At 34.8% G+C, this 20,221-nt stretch overlaps 1 protein-coding gene across 1 annotated transcript in view; it reads left to right on the top strand.

Annotated features, from left to right (window-relative positions):
- TTN (titin) overlaps window positions 1-20,221 on the top strand; it is a 236,887-nt gene that overhangs the window by 79,215 nt on the left and 137,451 nt on the right. The window contains exons 93-130 of the mRNA XM_086465971.1: window positions 179-466; window positions 622-909; window positions 1,432-1,722; window positions 2,449-2,736; window positions 3,719-3,811; window positions 3,934-4,216; window positions 4,472-4,655; window positions 5,000-5,089; window positions 5,172-5,439; window positions 5,537-5,797; window positions 6,393-6,602; window positions 6,706-6,783; window positions 6,888-6,914; window positions 7,560-7,607; window positions 8,596-8,652; window positions 8,753-8,830; window positions 9,101-9,349; window positions 9,969-10,061; window positions 10,627-10,704; window positions 11,138-11,206; window positions 11,779-11,862; window positions 12,106-12,168; window positions 12,437-12,508; window positions 12,886-12,966; window positions 13,516-13,593; window positions 13,767-13,847; window positions 14,266-14,343; window positions 14,564-14,644; window positions 14,839-14,922; window positions 15,242-15,340; window positions 16,399-16,560; window positions 17,453-17,527; window positions 17,697-17,771; window positions 18,025-18,108; window positions 18,365-18,427; window positions 18,745-18,822; window positions 19,034-19,111; window positions 20,033-20,149. Coding sequence (XP_086322097.1) covers window positions 179-466; window positions 622-909; window positions 1,432-1,722; window positions 2,449-2,736; window positions 3,719-3,811; window positions 3,934-4,216; window positions 4,472-4,655; window positions 5,000-5,089; window positions 5,172-5,439; window positions 5,537-5,797; window positions 6,393-6,602; window positions 6,706-6,783; window positions 6,888-6,914; window positions 7,560-7,607; window positions 8,596-8,652; window positions 8,753-8,830; window positions 9,101-9,349; window positions 9,969-10,061; window positions 10,627-10,704; window positions 11,138-11,206; window positions 11,779-11,862; window positions 12,106-12,168; window positions 12,437-12,508; window positions 12,886-12,966; window positions 13,516-13,593; window positions 13,767-13,847; window positions 14,266-14,343; window positions 14,564-14,644; window positions 14,839-14,922; window positions 15,242-15,340; window positions 16,399-16,560; window positions 17,453-17,527; window positions 17,697-17,771; window positions 18,025-18,108; window positions 18,365-18,427; window positions 18,745-18,822; window positions 19,034-19,111; window positions 20,033-20,149 — 4,854 coding nt within the window. The remainder of the gene's footprint in view (window positions 1-178; window positions 467-621; window positions 910-1,431; window positions 1,723-2,448; window positions 2,737-3,718; window positions 3,812-3,933; window positions 4,217-4,471; window positions 4,656-4,999; window positions 5,090-5,171; window positions 5,440-5,536; window positions 5,798-6,392; window positions 6,603-6,705; window positions 6,784-6,887; window positions 6,915-7,559; window positions 7,608-8,595; window positions 8,653-8,752; window positions 8,831-9,100; window positions 9,350-9,968; window positions 10,062-10,626; window positions 10,705-11,137; window positions 11,207-11,778; window positions 11,863-12,105; window positions 12,169-12,436; window positions 12,509-12,885; window positions 12,967-13,515; window positions 13,594-13,766; window positions 13,848-14,265; window positions 14,344-14,563; window positions 14,645-14,838; window positions 14,923-15,241; window positions 15,341-16,398; window positions 16,561-17,452; window positions 17,528-17,696; window positions 17,772-18,024; window positions 18,109-18,364; window positions 18,428-18,744; window positions 18,823-19,033; window positions 19,112-20,032; window positions 20,150-20,221) is intronic.

Here is a 20,221-nt window from a genome sequence, read left to right as displayed (position 1 = left end):
AGTGCTCTTTTCATATCAGGTTCCAAATAAATTGTATGCTGAATAAATTTTTTAATCAGAAGTTATGAGCAAAAATCCAACTTACTCTACAGTATATTAGGCAGTGATTATTGGCGAGCGCAGCACTAGGTGTATATCTTCTGAAAGCCCTCACTGTACGATACCTGTTTTCTTACAGAGCGCAAACTTCCTCCTTCTTTTACACGAAAATTGAGAGATGTTCATGAAACTGTTGGCTTACCAGCTACATTTGATTGTGGCATTGCTGGTTCAGAACCTATTGAAGTATCTTGGTTTAAAGATGGCGTACGTGTAAAAGAGGACTACAATGTTCATGCATCCTTCGTAGATAATGTAGCAACTCTTCGGATTTTGAAGACAGATAGGAGCCTTATTGGGCAATATACCTGCACAGCTACCAATGCCATTGGGACTGCTTCTTCTAGTGGCAGGCTTGTCCTTACAGGTTGGTGGGTTGTGAAATATTTAATGGAAATATCTTAAAACTCACTCTTGCTTTAAATATGGATTTAATATTGTACAAATAATATTTATTTCACAGAGGTTTAAAGCAAACTGAGATTTTTAAAGCGATGCTTTTTTATTTCTTTCACTCTTCAGAAGGGAAGACTCCTCCATTCTTTGACATCCTGATTACACCTGTGGATGGTATTATTGGAGAAAGTGCTGACTTTGAGTGTCATATTTCTGGAACACAGCCTGTTAGAGTCACTTGGGCAAAAGATAACCAAGAGATTAGAACGGGAAGAAACTATCAGATCAGTTATGTAGACAACACAGCCCACTTGACCATCTTGAGAGTTGACAGGGGAGACTCTGGAAAGTATACATGCTATGCTAGCAATGAAGTTGGAAAGGACTCTTGTACAGCTCAACTGACAGTTAAAGGTACTGAGTAGATAATACATTGCGTGTACATTTTTCTTCCTTTAATTATAAGGAAAGTTAGCCTTATCGCTGCAAGATAAGTTTGAGAAAAACTTTTGAGATATATCTTGAAAATACCTACCTGGAGATACCCATGGGTCTCTTAAGGGAAATAGGAAGGGTCACTAACAATGGGAGGAGAAAAGAAAGAATACTTTCTTTGGCCTAGTTTCTTTATAGACTTTGGCCTATTTCTTTCTTGAGAAGTCAAGAAAAATTGTTTTTTGTTAAAATGGCATTTGACTTAAATCAATGTAAGAGGTTTTTCTTTCAAATAGGAGAATCAACTATGACAGTGACAGTAGGAGAAAGACACTTGCTGTTTATCTTGGCATACTTTCACTTTTTTTAAGACGATCCTATTTAAATGAAAGCAAATATCAATTCCCTAATGTTCAAATTTTTCTTGAAACATTTTCTTTAGAATTTTTCATTTCAGATTTGATTCATAGAATTTGAATAATATGTTCTTTTTTTTTACAGAACGAAAAACTCCGCCTACTTTTACTAAGAAACTGTCTGAAGCAGTAGAAGAAACAGAAGGGAATGAACTTAAACTTGAGGGCCGTGTTTCTGGTTCTCAGCCTTTGACTATTGCTTGGTATAAAAACAATCAGGAAGTTCATTCAAGCCCTCATTGTGAAATATCTTTCAAAAACAATACCTTACTATTGCATATAAAGAGCATAGAGCAATCAGATGCTGGTTTATATACCTGTAAAGTGTCCAATGAAGCAGGAAGCACGTTGTGTACATCTTCTGTTGTTATCAGAGGTTAGTTGAAGTTTTATTTTTCTTTGCTTCTCACTTTTCGTTGTTGTATGTTAGCTGCCAATATACAGCTTCTATCTTATGAGCTGTTTTTACTTATCTTAACAGCAGTAATGTGTCCTGAGATGGACAAGATAAAACTGTTAAACCACAAAACCAAGGAATATTTTTAATTTTGTGGTTAAAATAAAACAACATTTTTCAGACAGGGGCTTCTTTACTTTTTTACACTTTACTATGACTGACCTAAAGTGAACAATGAAATATTTATATGACATTCCTGTTGAATTTTTAACCATTCTCTTTTCATGATATAACAGTTTTTCCTGTTATATCTGATTACATCTAAGCTTGGACAGCTTTAACAGTGTGTTTTGGCAGCACAGAACTTCATCATAATACTCTTGCAGGAGGTTACATATTTGTTTCTTTAAAGGTGCTTCTGTAGCTTTTCAGCCTAATAGCAGTGTTTTAGTTTTTATACTTTTTTTTGCTTGTGAATGTCCTTCCTGCATGGAAAAAACATATCTCTTGCATGTTTGCTTAGAAAACATCATCTCTTGGTATTTATTCCTTTTTCTAAAATGGTAAATGACGTTCTCTGACTTCTGTTTATCCTCCTTCATTCCTTGCCATTATCTTCTTTTGAATCATATGTATCTCTTTCTCTTACATTCTTAATCATACTTTCCTTCCTTGAGTATTCACTCAAGCATTATCATATTGCAGAACCTAAAAAGCCTCCAGTTTTTGACCAGCCTCTGCAGCCAGCAGCCACAGAGGAAGGTACTACGCTACAGCTCAGCTGCCATGTCCAAGGATCACAGCCAATCCGGATTCAGTGGCTAAAGGCAGGGAGAGAAATAAGAGCTTCAGACAGATGCAACTTCAGCTTTGCTAACGGAGTAGCTCTTCTGGAACTTTCTGCAGTTACCAAATCCGATTCAGGAGAATATGTATGCAAAGCTTCAAATGCAGCTGGCACTGATACCTGCAAATCTAAAGTGACAGTTAAAGGTACAGTCACATGGAAAAAATCGAGGCATATGATGGAAACTTAAAATTCCATCCTGCTTTGTTTTCAAAAACCAAAAAATGTTAATAATCTAACAGCAAACAATTAGTATCTTCTAGTTCTTTCCAAAACTGTACAATCTGGGAAGCCAGTAGATTTAACAATAAGTTATATATAAATAGCAACAGAAAAAGTGTGAAATCAGAGTCTAATCAACAGTACATTCTTAGCAAAAATATTAAGAATTTAGTTTCTAAATCTAAATGACAAATTTGAGAAAAATGCAAGCTAAATGAGTGAAATTACTTGGACATCCGTATTTTATGGAAAGGATGGGAACAGTGGTGTTTATTAAAGGAAAACACAAAAGGAATTTGAGCATGTGGTCTTAGAGGCTAATTGTTTGCAGGCTGTTACAGCTCTAAGACATTTTGACCTTCAGCTGAAAGTAAATATTGTCTAAGTATGACTATGTCTTGCCTTACCATTGCATAAAAAAAGTAAGAGTTCAGTAATGTGTAGAAATAATATCTTTTTCACTACATGGGTAGCCACAATGCTGAGAACTATGCAAATAAACAAAAGAATTTATCAGGTCACTGATAAAAAAATACAAGTAACTGATGGTGAAATTTCCAGAAAAAGACAGAAAAGAGAATGTGTCACTAAAAAATGATCCATTTTAGAATAACGGGGCTTCTTATTTGCATACCCTTCCTTGAATTTGCATCCATGCAGAATATAAATTACCTGAGTGAAGTTACTAAACAGCGCAATATGGCTCACAGTGTTCAGATTCATCTGGAAAGTAAAATACAAATTAATTAAAACTATATAGAAGTATTTTTCATTTTTATCTCACATATTATTTTGTTCAATCTCTGTAATTAATTCTTTTTTTACAATTCCTTTGTGACTATCATCACACATGAACATAAACTATTACATGAAACCATCTGTTTTAATTGTTTGACTGTTTTTTAGAAAAAGCAGCAGCTGCACCAGCAGCTAAGAAAGCAGAAGTGGAGGGAAAACTCTATTTTGTGTCAGAGCCTGAGAGTATCAAAATCATGGAAAGTAAGAACTCTTTTCCAAAAAGTACATTGTCTTCAATTTACCTGTACCTTTTGTTTGAGATCGTGCCCTGCTGACTTAGAGTGCTGGAAAGATTTAGCTTCCTCATTTGCATCTTTCTGCAGAGACTGTTGCAACATTTATTGCAAAAGTTGGAGGAGACCCAATTCCAAATGTTAAATGGATGAAGGGAAAATGGAGGCAACTCAACCAGGGAGGTCGTGTTACAATCCAGCAGAGAGGAGATGAAGCCAAACTACAGATAAAGGACGCAATAAAAACTGATTCTGGCATGTACAAATGTGTAGCTTTTAACCAACATGGTGAAATAGAGAGGAGTGTAAACCTACAGGTCGAAGAAAGAAAGAAAGAAGTTGTTGAAGGAGATCTCAGGGCAAAACTAAAAAGGTATATGGAATATTTTTATAGATTAATTTGCCATCAACACAGAAGAAACTTTTTTTTATTATATGTCTCAGATCAAGATACAACTTTTTAATAATCATTAAATATGCATAACTGTACTAAACATAGAAGCACCTGACTAGACTCAACTAAAGGATTCCACTCCACAGGGCAGCTCTAAGCTGATTCATTTTTTACGTGAACAACTTTGTAGGATTGAAGCATTGTGTATTTAACTTCTGTACTTGGTTTGAATAGCACTCCAACAAAAAGGAAGGAAGAAGAGGAAGAGCAACCTATTGATATCTTGGAACTTCTCAAAAATGTAGATCCCAAAGAATATGAGAAATATGCTCGCATGTATGGAATTACAGATTTCCGTGGCCTCCTGCAAGCCTTTGAGTTACTAAAGCAAACCCAAGCAGAAGAAAGTCATAGATTGGTAAGATACAGCGTGACTGCAGCAATAGCTTTGTTAGGAGCAACACGGTTCCTTTGAACTGACTGAACGCTTTGATGTTACTGTGTGTGCAATGATTTCTGGTTCTTCTTTAGATCTTTTGCTGACAGTTCTCAATTCCTTGCATGCTTGAACTCAAGACGAAGGAATGGGCCTTCTGGCCAAGCGTGTTCTGTCTTCACAATTTGGCTGCAATTTTTAAGATGGGAAGATACTCTAGTTAGAGTACAATTGCAGAAAATTAGGAACTAATTCTATGTTGGATAAACACAACAGCTTGACATTTAGTGTCCTTTCATTTTTGAGTATATTCTGCCTTTTCACAGGAAATCGAGCTCACAGAAAAAGCTCGAAGGGAAGATCAGGAGTTTGATGAACTTGTAGCTTTTATTCAGCAACGACTCACACAGACAGAGGTAACATATTTTTGGACCGATTCGTGAAATATTCAAACGCATAACAGGGACCTTGAAACTAATGTAAACTAATATTTTTCAGCCTATTACTCTGATCAGAGACATTGAAAATCAGACGGTTTTAACAGATGAGGATGCTATCTTTGAATGCGAGATTAAAATTAACTATCCAGAAATTAAACTTTCATGGTACAAGGGAACCCAGAAACTGGACTCCAATGACAAATATGAAATTAGAATTGAAGGTGATCGCCACATATTGAGAATCAGGAACTGCCAACTTGAAGATCAGGGAAATTTCAGAATAGTGTGTGGGCCACACATTGCCAGTGCCAGGCTAACTGTGATCGGTAAGTGTACTTCTGAGTTATGTATTTGAATTAATTTACGCTTTGATTATCCATCTGTCTGATGTCTGATAAAATGTATGTTTTAACATGCTAATAGAACCTGCAGTTGAACGGCATCTTCATGACACAACTTTCAAGGAAGGAAAAACATGCACGCTGTCTTGTCAGTTCTCTATCCCAAATGCCAAGTCTCAGTGGTATAGAAATGGGAGACCCATTAAGATAGGAGGGAGATATTCAACACAAGTCTCTGACAAAGTACACAAACTGATCATCAAGGATGTTAGAACAGAAGACCAGGGACAGTATACCTGCAAGCTTGACAATCTAGAAACAACTGCAGATCTGGCCATTGAAGGTTTGTAAACAGATATAGAATCTCCTTATTACTGTAGTGATAAACAGTTTCTGGATATTCCAGTAACAGAACAAATTAAAATAAAAGGAATTTCTTAAAGAGATATTCCCAAACTTGGAAATAGACTAAACAAGAAATTTTGCTGTCCTTTCTCTTTGAACAACGTGTGACGCACTTGTGTAAGTCAAGATTTTCGACTAAATCATTACTGCTGTCCTGGCCCTCAATCTGAGTCATACTTGCTTTTATTTTGTTTTTTTTTTCTGAAACTCTTACATTTTCTCTTATATTTTCCTTGGATTTCCTCTTTGTCTTAATTATTCTTTATCTTTGATTTCCTTAATGGCTTCTCTTGTATCATTTCTCTGCACAGAAATCTTGTTATAGTTGTACTCTTAAGTCTTTAAATCTTCATTCTTACACAAAAAGCTTCATAGAAGATGGAATCCCTTTTTCTTACTCTATTTTTTCAAGATCTATTATTATTATCTCTTATTATAATGTAACTTATTATGAAAACAATGAGAAGGAATTAGCTAAGCTAAATGGCCTGGTGGTGCGTAACAATTGATATATTTTTTGTTTCTAAAAACAGCGGAACCAATTCAGTTCACAAAGAGCATACAGAACATTGTAGTGAGTGAACACCAGTCTGCAACCTTTGAGTGCGAGGTGTCTTTTGACGATGCAGTTGTGACGTGGTATAAAGGCCCGACTGAACTGAGAGAGAGTCCCAAGTACAGCTTCAGAAGTGAAGGTCGCTGTCATTATATGACTATTCACAATGTTACTGCTGAAGACGAAGGTAAAAATGCATAGAATATCCGTGCTGATGACATTCTTTGATTTTGTTGCATGCTTTTTTAATGTTAAAGGTATATAAATATAAACATTCTTGGCTGTTGCAGGTGTATATTCTGTAATTGCTCGTCTTGAACCAAGGGGAGAAGCAAGAAGCACCGCAGAGCTCTATCTGGTAACCAAAGGTTAGCAAATTTTGTGATCATAGCCACCTGCAAATTTGTGAGTTTGAAACATGATTCTGGAAACATAAATAGTTCTAAAAGAAATCTAATATTCTTTTTTTCAGAAATCAAACTGGAATTGAAGCCACCAGGTAATGATCATGAGCAAGACTGGCACAAGATCGTGTCTATACTCTGTCATAGATTTAGTGCGTTCCTCTGCTTTATTTTTTATTTTCAAATCCTTTTTTCTTGGTTACAGCAAGTCAAACTTACACCCTGAAAAAATATTCCTCATCCATATGAGGAACTATTTATTTAAACTATTTATTCTCATAAACAGTGGTAATGAATACTGTGATAACTCCAAAATCAGTGATATTCATGTGTCTGAGGTCCTATTTTGTACAATGTGGTAAGCCACATTCTCTAAACCACAAAAGTTTATTTTTGCTTGAATGACTGAGGAATATAACAATGAAGAGGTATCAATTAATAGATTTGTCCTCTGCACTGAGATTATATCAGATCTTCTTTTCTGATTCTTCTTAAAAGCCTGCTCCAAAATGGTGAAAGGATTATTTAGAAACAAAATGAAACCATGTTGATTCTGGCCAGACTGAAATTCTAATGCAATTAGTTATCTGTTAGTCGGCTAGCTTATTCTTGAGGAGTAAGCTACAATCCTTGTATGCTACAATAAGAAAGATTAGAGCATCCTGAACTACTATTCTTGGGGACAACATATTCAATTTTAATTCTTTTTTATGAAGTCAATTAAATATTTTATTTTCTAGATGTTCCTGATGCTAAAGTTGCAGTTCCACCTCAAAAACCAGCTGAAGGTAGGGTAACCAACAATACTTGTTCCATAGTGTTGTCTTGTATCTGCACTGAAGCAGCAGGCCAGTGGGAACATCAGAGAAAAATATTAGCTCAGTGATAAGATCTAGTTACTTGTCTCTACACATATGTGATATGAGCAAAGCTTTGTTTGGATAGGTTTGTTTGCTGTGGGATAGGTTTGTTTTGTTGAATGTAAGGTGAAAACCATACATAGGTAGTGGCAGGAATAAAGCCTTTTCTCTGAAAAAGCGTTTGTCCTTTCCAACTCGTTTTCCTATCAGTCTCTCATTCATTCAATTTTCCTTTTATTTTGACTTTCCTTTTCTGATCATTATTTTCACCTTTTCTTCTTTTTGCCATAGAGATATCTTTTAAACAAACTGTTTGAATTACTACCTTTTGGGGGAAAAAACCAAAACCAAACCAAACCAACAACAACAACAAAAAAAAACCCCACCAAAAAACCCCCAAAACGAAAACAAACAAAAAAAAGCAAAATAAAATACAAATACTCTTTTAAAGCCATAAAATATTTTGTTTATCACAAATGGTGTCTGCCCAGTCTCTGGTATTGAACTACAAACGTTACATATATTTCTGTTACATTCAACAGTTTACCATGAACTTTAGGAATTCAATCTTTTTGGCATCATTTCCAGGATAATTTGATAAACTCTTGCAGTAGCAGCAGCAGGGGAAAGATTTGATATTTAGAGAATTACTATCAGCAAAGATAGGAGAGTAATGGCAGTAAAGAAAATAAAACTGAGAAGGGTCAGGGTTCAAATACAGGTAGACTGGGGATTCCCACTCAAAATATATTCTTCTGGCTACAGTAAACTCTCAGAATGAACACCACGTTTCCTTTCATTCTGAAGCTCCAATAAAATGATCTCCTCTATCTTCCAAATGGACTCAGATTTTTCTTCATTTACAAGAAAACATCATACTCATATTTTATTCTAAATATTTCATTTTTCCTACAAGCTGCCACTATTCCTATTCTTCTGCCTCTTGTCCCACCTCCAGAGCAGAAAAAGCCAGGTAAGAATACTTAAAGTATTTGGACAGTGTGTACGTGTTTCGTTATGACTATTGGTTCTTTTCCTTTTTAATTTAAATTTTAAAATATATTGTTTTTAAGCAGAAAAAAAGGTTCCAGTAAAGAAAATATCCAAAAAGGTGGTTAAAAAAGGTCCTGAAGAAGTCCCACCACCTAAAGGTAATTTTTTTTCCTTTTTTTTAAATAGTAAAATTACCTTGTGGAAACAAAGCAATTTGTTTTGAATTACCTTGAACCAATAAACTCTTTTTGATGTTTGTCTTTATGTTAAAACAATCACATTTAAAACCCAAGCTGATTAGGACTGCTTAAAAAATAATCACTTCTTCAAACTGTCTGTGAGGGTGAAATCATTTCGTTAACTGCCGGTATCAATACACCTTGTATATTCCGGGCTATGATATGAATAATCTTTTTTTTTTGTTTAAGTTCCTGAGGTGCTGCCAGAGAAGCCCAAAGAGATCAAAATAACATCCATGGCAAGGAGAGAAGAGATTTATGAAGAAAAGAAGGAAATATATGAAAAGCCCAAAGAACTTTATGAAGAATGGGAAGAAGATTATGGAGAAGACCATGACTATTATGTCAAGGAAGAAGGCTATGAGGAAGAGGAATGGGAAGAAACTTATGAGAAAAGAGAAGTGACTTATGAAGAAAAACGAGTCATTCATGAAGAAGGTATTTTAGTTATGATACTCTTTTATTTCTTCACTTTTCTAAGGCCCAAAAAATTTTGATTGAGGCAGCATTTTAAGGATATTTTTGTTACAATAACTTGAACCTTAATATGCTGCCAAGTTTTAACTGGAGCTTGATGATAAGATGAGGACTCTAGTATGGCGAGGTATAAATGCAGACAGAAATTGTTACACTTTGCAGATTGCGACATCTTTAAAACCTAATACAAGTTAGTTGTTTGTAAGGATATGCGTAATTTTCAGTTGGTTTGGATATTTCTTCTACCATTTTCATGTATTCTACAGAAACTTGATTTAGGTTAAATATTTCACACATTAATTGTTTGATGTTAATACCTGTATTTTGCAATTCCTTTCAAGCTTTAACTGTATTTGATAGTAGCAACATGTATGCCACTATGAACAGAATTTGGCTCTGAAGGGAAAACCTCAAACTTGGAAATAAGCAGAAAATTTTGCTGCAACAGTTGGATCTCCAAAACTCTGTCTGTGTTTTTCAACTTCATAAACTTATAATGGCATAACTAAAAGCTTTTGTGTGTATCAAGCCTGTAGGACAACGCATTTTTCATCATTAAGTGATGCTATTATTTTTAAAGTGGTTGAAGTTCCTAAGAAGCCTGTGCCTGAGCGAAAACCACCAGCAATTACAGCTGAAAAGAAGGAAAAGAAAGAAGTAACAGTTCATAAAGGTATGACTTCCTGCAAAATTAACAGGAACATGCAGATTAAGGTCCCTCATGCATCTCCTTTGAGCTGAACTGTGGTAGTTATTCACATTTCCTTAAAAGGAGAGAATTCTCTTTATGTTAGACAGTGACATGAGCAAGGCTCATGGCAACCCTTCCTCTTCTCCCACCTCATATTCTTGAGCAGAGAGAGAACAGTGGCAATGGTGGTTGAAGCAAACCAAGAATTGCTGACAAAATCAAACTGAGCTTAAGTTATTTTTCCTTCTTGCTGTATATTAGCATTGGGCATGGGTGGTGCTTTTGAGCTAGTGAACACTGCACTTCTGAGAAGTTTCCTCCATTTAGATCACTGCATATCTTTCAGGGGAGGGTGGGCCTGATCACCTGTTTCACAAGTGCCTTTAACACCATTGTTCACCACTAGTGAAAAATGTGCTGAACAACACACAATATGTGCAATCTTTGTAATATCCCAAACAAGAAAATAGCAAGTTCTGCCTGGTTTGTGTCTGGAAAATAATTTGCAAGATGATTTAAACACTAAATATATCTGAATCACTTACAGTTGTCAAGAAACCTGTCGATGAAAAAGTGGAGATAACTACTCAGAGGGTTGCAGAAGAAAAAGTCAAACGGGCTGAGGGTAACTACTGTTTCATTACCTTAACGTCATGTTTAGATTAAATTAGCGGTTATTTTTACTTAGTTGATCTGCATATGCTTTGTCTTCATTTAACATGGGTCCAATCAATTTTTCAGTCTTTGAAACATCTAATAAAAGCTTCTGCTGACTTGTGTAAAAGGAAGGTGAAAAGCTCTTTAAGGGAAAATAATAAATGCAGATGCTAACTACCAATGCTTTAAGAAAGGCAGTGAGTGTAAAATTGCACTGGGTAAAATGGTGTATTTCACTCTAAGCTGAAGATGTGAAATCCCCATCTTCCTGACTTAGCTACTAAGTTAGATTACATTTGTCTTGTTTGCTGTATTTTCAACATCATGGCTAGATAGCTATAGACTTACTTTGATGTCTTTGATAAATATATGACTGAGTAACAAAATTTTAATGCCAACAGTTACCAAGAAAGTTCTACCACCAAAACCTACACCAATGATCGTTGAGGAAAAAGTTATGAAAAAAGAAGGTACAGATCAGCATGTTTCAATTGTGATTTCCATTCTTTCCAGCACCCTGTGTGCTCTCGTGCTTCTTGTGAATACATGGGCCTGTGTATGTACTAGTCATACTGTGACAGGTCTCAGTGTTTGAATAGGATGTGTACCGTGCTTTTCTCTTCCATAAAGTCTGGTTTTAACATGTTTGTGGCTAATCTTTTGTTTCTTGTTTAAACAGCCTACAGAATATTGCAGTGTGATTTAACTTTTTCTTCATCTATTCTGCCCGCTGGCCTTTTGGCCTAGTACCCCAAAATTTCTTTGAAGAGCCACCTTTGGAATTCTTCTGATGTACTATTTCCAAAAGCCTGTGCATGCATTTATTTTAGATTTTCAGTTTAAATGTGTCTGTGTCTTCAGTCTGTAACAGGTACTAAATATTATACTTGTATGCTTGTTTTGTGTTCAGTATTTCAGAATATGAATACTGACTGTCTAAATATGTCTAAGACTTAAATGTGCAATACAGATACAGATTTGAAAAAACTCACTAATGTGGATCTAGAATATAAAATACTAAAATAAAATCCTATCTTTAAAGTACCGACAGTAGAAACATGGACTGTTTCAGAAGAAAAGATGTCGGTTTCTGTCCACAGAGAAGAAGAGTATTCATATGTCACAGGTATGTACAAACCCAAAAATCTGTGCACCCAAATCAAAACAATCTTTCAGTCCTATTAGATTTCCTTTTAATCTGTTTTTATGTATGGCAAATTACATATTTAGACACATCGTATATTTGTCTTTCAATAAGCATTGCTTCTTTTTGTTCGTTGTGTTATGTAGCCTCATTTTTCTTTAGATTAATAGATGTCAACTTTTTAACTGCTTTATCTTAACATTGTTTAAATGCTTTTCTTTGAAGAGCCAACAGAGCATGAGAAAACAGTTGAAGAAAGATTCTTCGAAGCTGTTTACCCAGTTGAAGGTAGATTGATTAAGAATGAGAGGCTAATCTATAGTTAAGATTTTTAAAACAATTTGTTAGTTAATCTGTAGTTAATCAAAACTCATTGTGAATTTTGCACGTGCTGTTAGTTTTCAGCATTACTTTTTCTTACATATTAGCACATATGTGTTTCAGTGACCTTTATGTACTAGACTCACATAATATCTTCTTAAAAGCTTTTCAGATTTACTACAGACATTGATATTTTCTATCTACAAATTTAATATCTTCAAAATTCCTATTGTAGCACACAAGGAAGTTGAGGAGGAGGAAGAAGAAGAATTCATTTCTACAGAACTGGAGATACCTCCCACTGAAGGTGAATAAAATCTTCGTATCATCATGTGCTCCATTTTTCTGAACTTTCACATTACCTGCCTGTACCACTCTTTACCAAGATAGCATATCAGAACTGAGATCTTGCCATCTCTCTATAGCTTTGCTCTCAAAAGTTAAGCCATAATGCGTTTCTAAATATAATTCTTCTTCATCACTGATTTAACTAATTCTTTGAATAGCTTTTTTTGAGATAAGCATATTGTATCTATGCTTATACATTATATATACATTATACATACAAAACAACTATTTTTTTGACATAGAGTGTTTCCTTATCCAGCATGTTGAAAGCAGCCTACTGTGATTTACCAAATACTTTTACTGTCTCCTAAGTGTTCACCACTTATTTTTTCAAAGTGCCTGAGATACCAAAGAAGCATGTTCCAGAAGAAAGAAAGCCCGTTCCTGTCCCTAAAAAAGAAGCTCCACCAACTAAAGGTATTTCTACTGCCCTAGTAAAACAAACAAAACCCCACAAAACAAATTTTCTTTCATTATATTATTTTTCATGTTTTCTTGAATATATTTATGAATTTACTCTCTATGTGTCTTTATTTTTCATTATCTCCATATGCATTATTAGATTTTGCATTATCTCCATTATTTCTGTACTTTCACTTTTTCATTTGTGCTGTGAATTAGCTTACAGCTTGCATTTGTCTCAGCCTGGGCCCTTTTCTTTCCTAAAAATCTTGTGCTTCTTGTTTGTATTTAGGTTGTGTGGCTTTTGCAGAAAAGGATAGGGTGTTTTTACTTCAATAGACTGCCATGAAAGGTGATATGATAGTGCAGTAATGTTAACATTGGAATTTTATACTGTATAATAGTGCCTTTCCCGTAGTCCACTGTATGTCCAAAAGTTTGTACATTGTATTGTGTTGCAGTGCTCAGCTGCTTGTCCAGACACTATGTTCTGTAAAGCAATCTTGGATTACTGAAAGTGGTTCAAAAACTAAAGCTCTCTCACTTTGACAATGTTTTCCAAAGTGCCTGAAGTCCCTAAGAAACCTGTTCCAGAAAAGAAAGTTGCTGTTGCTAAAAAGACGGTGGCTCCCCCAGCAAAAGGTACAGCATCTTTTGAATGTGGACTTTAATTGTGCTGTTTTCCTGACTATTCACTTCTCAATGTAAGCATATGATAAATAGTCTTTCTGTGTTATGTTGTATGTCCGTTCTCATCTAAGACGAATTCAAAAGCCTTAGAAAAATTACTTAAACAAATTTTAATACCTTTAAAGTTCCTGAAGTGCCTAAAAAACCTGTGCCTGAAGAAAAAGTACATGTCCCTGTTCGCAAAGAAGAACCTCCACATGCCAAAGGTATACTAAGTGATGGAGTGTGCATGTACCTGTTGAATGTCTTTTTAAATGTTTTTACTTGTTAGTCTGTAGGTAAGCATGTTTGTGTTAGAAATTGTTTTTATACATAGAAATTATGTATAATTCTCTGTACATATATAGCAGTTTTTAAGGCCAGGTAAGGTACTTGAGCAGCTTTTTCTTCAGCTAAGAAATCAGTCTTAAAGCACTTGATAGGCTTCCAGAGACTGATTTGCTTTATGACTTTTTTTTTTCCAAATTTATGTTGTTCTTGTCTCATACCTTTCTATGTTAAGTGTATGAATGTGTTATGTGGTGTGTCTTAATATTCTTATAAATGGACTAATGATAATCTATAATACTCCAATAAATCTTTGAAATATAGAATTCGGTTCTGTTATATTTTATCTTTTTTAAGTGCCAGAGGTGCCTAAGAGAGCTCCCCCAGAGAAAAAAATTGCTGTTCCAAAAAGAGAGGAAGCTCCAACACCTAAAGGTACACTTACATAACTAACATTCTTTTCTTGTTATCTTAAGCATCTTGTTTATGTCCAAGTTTTGGGTTGACTGTTAAGTGAATCTGGTTTTAATTGTACTTCAGCTACATTAGCTATGTATCTTTTGTGTCAGTTTTGTGGGTAACTGTACTATAGATGCAGTCTTAAAACACCTGTAATTTTAGTTACTTAATATTATTGTAATTCATATCTCTGAAGTGCCAGAAATACCTAAGAAACCAACTCCAGAAGAAAAAATACCACACATTCCTAAAGTAGAAGAAGCTCCACCTGCAAAAGGTACAATATTGTTCACTGTAGTATCGTTTATTGTAGTCTTTAGAACATTGAATTTGCCTCAGCTTGCTCAGCTCTTGTGTTTTGTAAGCAAAACATGTCTGTGTATAATCTTCTTAAACGCTACGTTTCTGTTACGTGATGCTTTTGCCAGTTTTGCAGTTTATATGTCCTAAAACCAAATACTTTTCTTGTAGTGCCTGCAGTTCCTAAGAAACCTATCCCTAAAGAAAAAGTATCTCCTGCTGTTCCTAGAAAAGTTGAGGCTCCTCCAGCTAAAGGTATGTTTTCCAGTAAAATGAAAGAATAGGCTGTTTCTCAGCTTCTGTTTGTATGTTCTGTATTGTTACCAGTCATTGATTTGTGCTTCCCCTGTGGATTCTGTTGTTCTGATTTAGTGACAATGATCATTACAGTATGTCATATGTGTCGTGCAATACTTATAAAAATATTATTTCTAAAACCTGAATCTCTGTTACGTGTTTTGTGCTCAATAGCCTCAAGCAATTCTTTAGAAAAGTTATATTTAGCATTTTGCACCATTGCCTTCACAATGGAATTAGAAAAAAACTATAAATTCAATATCATTATCTTTTAAAGTGCCTGAAGTGCAGAAGAAAGCCACTTTTGAAGAAAGAGTACTTATTACAGAAGAAAGAATATCTGTTGCCATTCCAGAGGAAATCCCACCACCTGAAGGTACACTATAAACAGACAATAGTGGGAAACCTGCGCTTCGTCTACAAGTCTATTGTTCTGAGACCAAAAACAAAATATACAAAAATTTTATGTTACTTATCTTGTGTGAGTTTTGCGTTGAAAGTTTTACAGACTTGCAGGCAGATAAGGGCCTCTTGAGTGCCATTTACCATTTCAGTTCTGAATGTCAGGATCCCACCCCATTGACATTTATTGGAATACAATCATCTTCACATCAGGCTCTCATGAAACCATAGTAAGAAGTATGGATGTATTGTGTTGCGTTTAGATTCTGCTAATTAGGGCTATATCCATTTGTCATACTCCCTACAAAGCTCTCTAGCCCTGCAGATAACAATACTATTTCTGTCTGCAATGTTAGCTTCTTTTAGTTATTTAAGTTCATATTCTCATACTCAGGGAAGGTTGAGGTCAGTAGTTTTAAGTTAATATAATTCCACAAATTACCTGTTTCAAGAGAGCTGAAATCAACATTTTGACTGTTTTTATATCCCATTAATAACTAGCCATTCAAGACAATTTACATATTCTATCAAAAAGCATAAATGAGTTTTTAGAAGAATATATGGAATTTATCTGTTTAAAATATGAACATGCAAATACATATTCATATCTATGTGCAGTGTTAATTTCTGTTTGTCTTCTGAAAATTACCATTTTACCACAGAACAAGTTGATGTTTTCCCTGACAGAGTCGTATCTGTATACATGCACATGCCAGGCTTTCTTTTCAACTCTTGACCTACCCTTCTCATCTCATTCCTGTCCTTCTTACTGTCATGTAGCTGGACCAAGGAGCAGCCTCTAATTCTTTGACTGTTGTGTCCCCCTCAACCCTCTCCCAGCTGTTGTGATGGGGAAGTTCGGGGAGGTGAGCCGTCCTGATGGACTGGCAGTTGACCAGTGAAGTGTATCTCAGATATACAACAGCACACAATAGCGTACATGGGGCATGCACAAACCACATCACTTAGAGCAGGAAATAGTGTGTGAACAGCACTTTCTGTATTGCATGCGTATCTGTCATTGTCAAATAGAACTTGTAAGAATTGGTCTTTATCTTCTCCATCCATCGATCCATCCATCCACCAAACATACTAAAATTAATAATTTCTTTAAAGAACCAACAGTTGAAGAATGGGCTGAAGAAGAAACAGAGGAAGTGTCTATTTCTATTCACAAAGAAGAACTTTCTGAAGGTACAACCACAATTCAGCAATACTAGGCAAAAGTAAAAAAAGTTATTTCTGTTTTGTACCAAAAATAGTATGGATTAATATCTACTATATTCATAAAGAAATAGTTACTACTATATAAATATGTTTTATATCTTACAAACTTCAATGTATATAAACTAAGAATGTCTACAGTTTCTATTACTTGCTTTTGAAAGTTGTAGCAGTTAATCTTGTTTTGATACAGTGAAAATAATGAGGTATCACTTAGAAGCTGAGAATTATCAGCCCTTCTTTTTTTTTACTAAAATTATTTGTTGAAAGTTCCTCTTCCACCAGGTTTCTTGGATGAAGTAAAGGTCTTTCAGAATATTATGTTGCATTCTGGTCCCTCAGCCCATTTCATTGCAAAATGACTAAATTGTTTCCACCTGTAAGTTTATTGGTGGTAACATAATGCTGCGAAGGACAGTAACACACACTGATTGACTCAATTTCCTTTATAAGTGACATTGTAGAAAGTATTTTCAAGAGATGGCTTTAGTCAAGGAATTTTCTTGGTATTTGGAAGAGAGGCTTTCTCAAAGTGGACTAATTCCAACATTAGTGAACTAATGGACAGATGAATAGAAAGTGCTGATCTATTAGTTCAAATACTGAGCATTTTCAAATTCCACAGAAATACAAGATGAGAAATCATTCTCAGTTCCATTTAAGTTACTTGGAGTTTTTCTATTTGCTTCAGAGGGAGCAGATTTATTGAATGTAGATTTTGTAATAGCAGAGGTGTCTGTTAGTAAAGCACGCCACTTATTCTTGTGTAACAAATATTTTGTTGCCTACCAGGCCCATAAAGACAGTAGTAGATGTCAGATACTTAAACTCAAGTGTTTTTTTTTATTTTACTCTTTTTAAGTGACTGAAGAAGAGTCTTACTTCATAGAGGAGAGGGTAACTGTTCCTAAAAGAGAGGAAAGCCTACCCATTAGAGGTATATGTTCTTTTCACTGCAAAATATTGGTTGTTTCATCATTTTGAGTGTTATGTTGCCACTATAAGATTATCTCTATTTGTGGGGGTTTTTTTGTACTAAGGAAATGTGTGCATGTTACAGTGATACTACTCCCTTTTGTAAAACTACGCATTGTAATCTTTTAAAGTGCCTGAGAAGCATAGGAGAGTTGTCCCTGAACCAAAAGTTCCAGCTGCCCCTAAGGAAGCTCCAGGAGTTAAAGGTATAAACCAGTTCCTCATCTGAGTGGTGTATCTTCAAGTGGATTATGTTTGTCTTGCTGTCTTGTTCGTATACGTTGATGTGGTTAGTGCCTGCTTCCACCAACGAATGGTTGTCTCAGGTTTCTTCTTGTACTATGGAAAGGGTTGTGTATGTTCACTCAGTAAAACACATTGTAATGGTTTAGACAATTATAAATATTACACCTTAATATTTTTCTCATCTTCCTTCTCATCTTCCTAATTTTTCTAAAGTTCCTGAAGTTCATAAGAAAGCAGTTGCTAAAGAGAAAGTACCTGTCCCTGTGCCTAAAAAAATGGAGCCTCCACCAGCAAGAGGTATATCAGCGGTTTATTCTTGTTGCAAAAAATGCTTTTTTTTTGCTGCATTCTGTATTTAACATATATGCATGTTGATAAAAAAATGTATCTCATATATCAAATTTCTTCAACATTAAACATGTACTTACGTCTGTCTACAATGTGGCCTGTGGCCTGTGTTGTCTTGATGAGATTTATGTGTTATTTCATCTTTTATCTTATGCTTGTTGGTGAAATCAATAAAATTTTCTAAAGTTGCACAATCTTTTTTAAGAACCTGCAGAAGAACTGGTGCCCACTTTTGAGATAGAAATTGAAGAACCTCCATCAACCGAAGGTAAACAAACTGACAATATTATTGCCATGGAGATGTTTTTGTTTGACCTTGCAGTATTTGTATTTAGGTATTATACTTAAATTAATATTTGTCTCTTAGTGTCTGTAACCTCTGTCTGGATATCCTCTTTCTTTTGACTATTTACTTATCTTTGTGCTATGGCTATAAAGTACAGTCTTCTGCATTGTCTCATTTTTGTTGCTTTTGAAGTTTACTTAGCATTTTCTTCTTTAAAAAGTCAGATTAAATAGAAAAAACTTACATATGTCTGCATTTCAAATATTACAATTAAATATTCTTACACTTATTTTTTTAAGTGACTGAAGTGCACAGGAAAATTATCACAGAAGAAAAAGTTGCAGTTGCTAAAAAAGAGGAGGTTCCACCAAAAAGAGGTATATAAGTTTTCAGAGCTACACAAGTCTTGTTTCAGAATACTTATAATGTCTAATTGTCTAACACAAGCTGTAATGTTCAGCGTTTGCTATGTTTTTCTTATTTGAAGAACTGTCAAGTCTCTGCATTTGTGTTTTGTCACCTAATTATGTTCATAAACTGTGATTAATTAAAAATATTTTAAAATAATTTTTTCCTAAAAAATGCCAGCAGTGGCCAAGAAGCCTGTGCCAGAAGACAAAGTACCTGTTCCAATTTCACGGAAAGTGGCAGCTCCACCAGCTAAAGGTATACAAGTTCTTTTGAAAGTAGAGAATGCTTCTAAATATCACGTGTCTATGTGGATCATACTCACCATCTGCCTGGTTAATCAAATCCCAGTCTCTCGTGACTTGAATATAAATGAAAAGGACATTTGTCTTCTCCCCTACAAAAGAATGCAGAAGATGACAGAGAATAGTCACACACCTGCATTCCTTGCATTTTCTATCTACTATTTAACTTCATTGATCACTTTGGCTGCTTAAGAGCCTTGGAAAGCTGAGTGAAGACATTTACTCAGTGAAGAAATTAAATAAATACGAACACATTTAGAAAAAACTATCAATATTTTATAATGTTGCAATATCCAGTGAAGGGTTTCAAACTTACAAATACATTCTCTGTTTCTGTGATTTTCACGTGTTTGAAAAGTGATTTTGTTATGTATCCTGTATGTGTGGAGTTCTGTATGTTGATGAAGAGCCTAGAGGCAAATTATTTCCATCTTACTTTCATCTCAATCATTCCATCTTACTTCATGATATGTGAATATGCTGTTCGCTTTTGATGTGTTTTTGTTTACATATCTATCATTATGCAAATATTATATATATCATTTTAGTAGACATTGTTTAAATATTTAACTATATTTCTGTTGTTACTAAAATTGCAAGGTGTTTCAAAGTGTCTCATTTATCTGGGGAATTTATTCCTGGAACTCCCCAAACTGGTAGTCTTCAAAATATTTAATGCATATCTAGCTGCTACGTGTTAAAGTTTCTGCTGGTCATTTTCTCTGTTAATTTAAATGTCTCTATATTTGTATGTGTGATGTTATTGTTGTGTCTATTATAAGTATCTTTGCTATGTAAATGTGTACTGTTTTCCCATAATTGTTTGTCCATAATTCTTTTGTATGAACTTCTGAAAGTGTGTGACTTCTTTTAGAATTTAGTATTCTTACAATTACTATCTTTAAAGTGCCAGAAGCACCAAAGAAAATTGCCAGAGAAGAAAGAGTATCCATTGCTGTTCCAAAAAGAAAAGTGTCTCCACCACCAGAAGGTACGCCTGCCCATGGATTAATCTATGAACAGACTGTCCTCATGCAATACCACCAGAGCTTCAAGCCTGCTG

The sequence above is a fragment of the Leptosomus discolor genome, chromosome 5 (genome assembly GCF_034619465.1).
Source record: "Leptosomus discolor isolate bLepDis1 chromosome 5, bLepDis1.hap2, whole genome shotgun sequence".
Taxonomy (NCBI): domain Eukaryota; kingdom Metazoa; phylum Chordata; class Aves; order Leptosomiformes; family Leptosomidae; genus Leptosomus; species Leptosomus discolor.
Note: the sequence above shows the minus strand (reverse complement) of the source record. Positions and strands in the feature narration are given on the sequence as shown.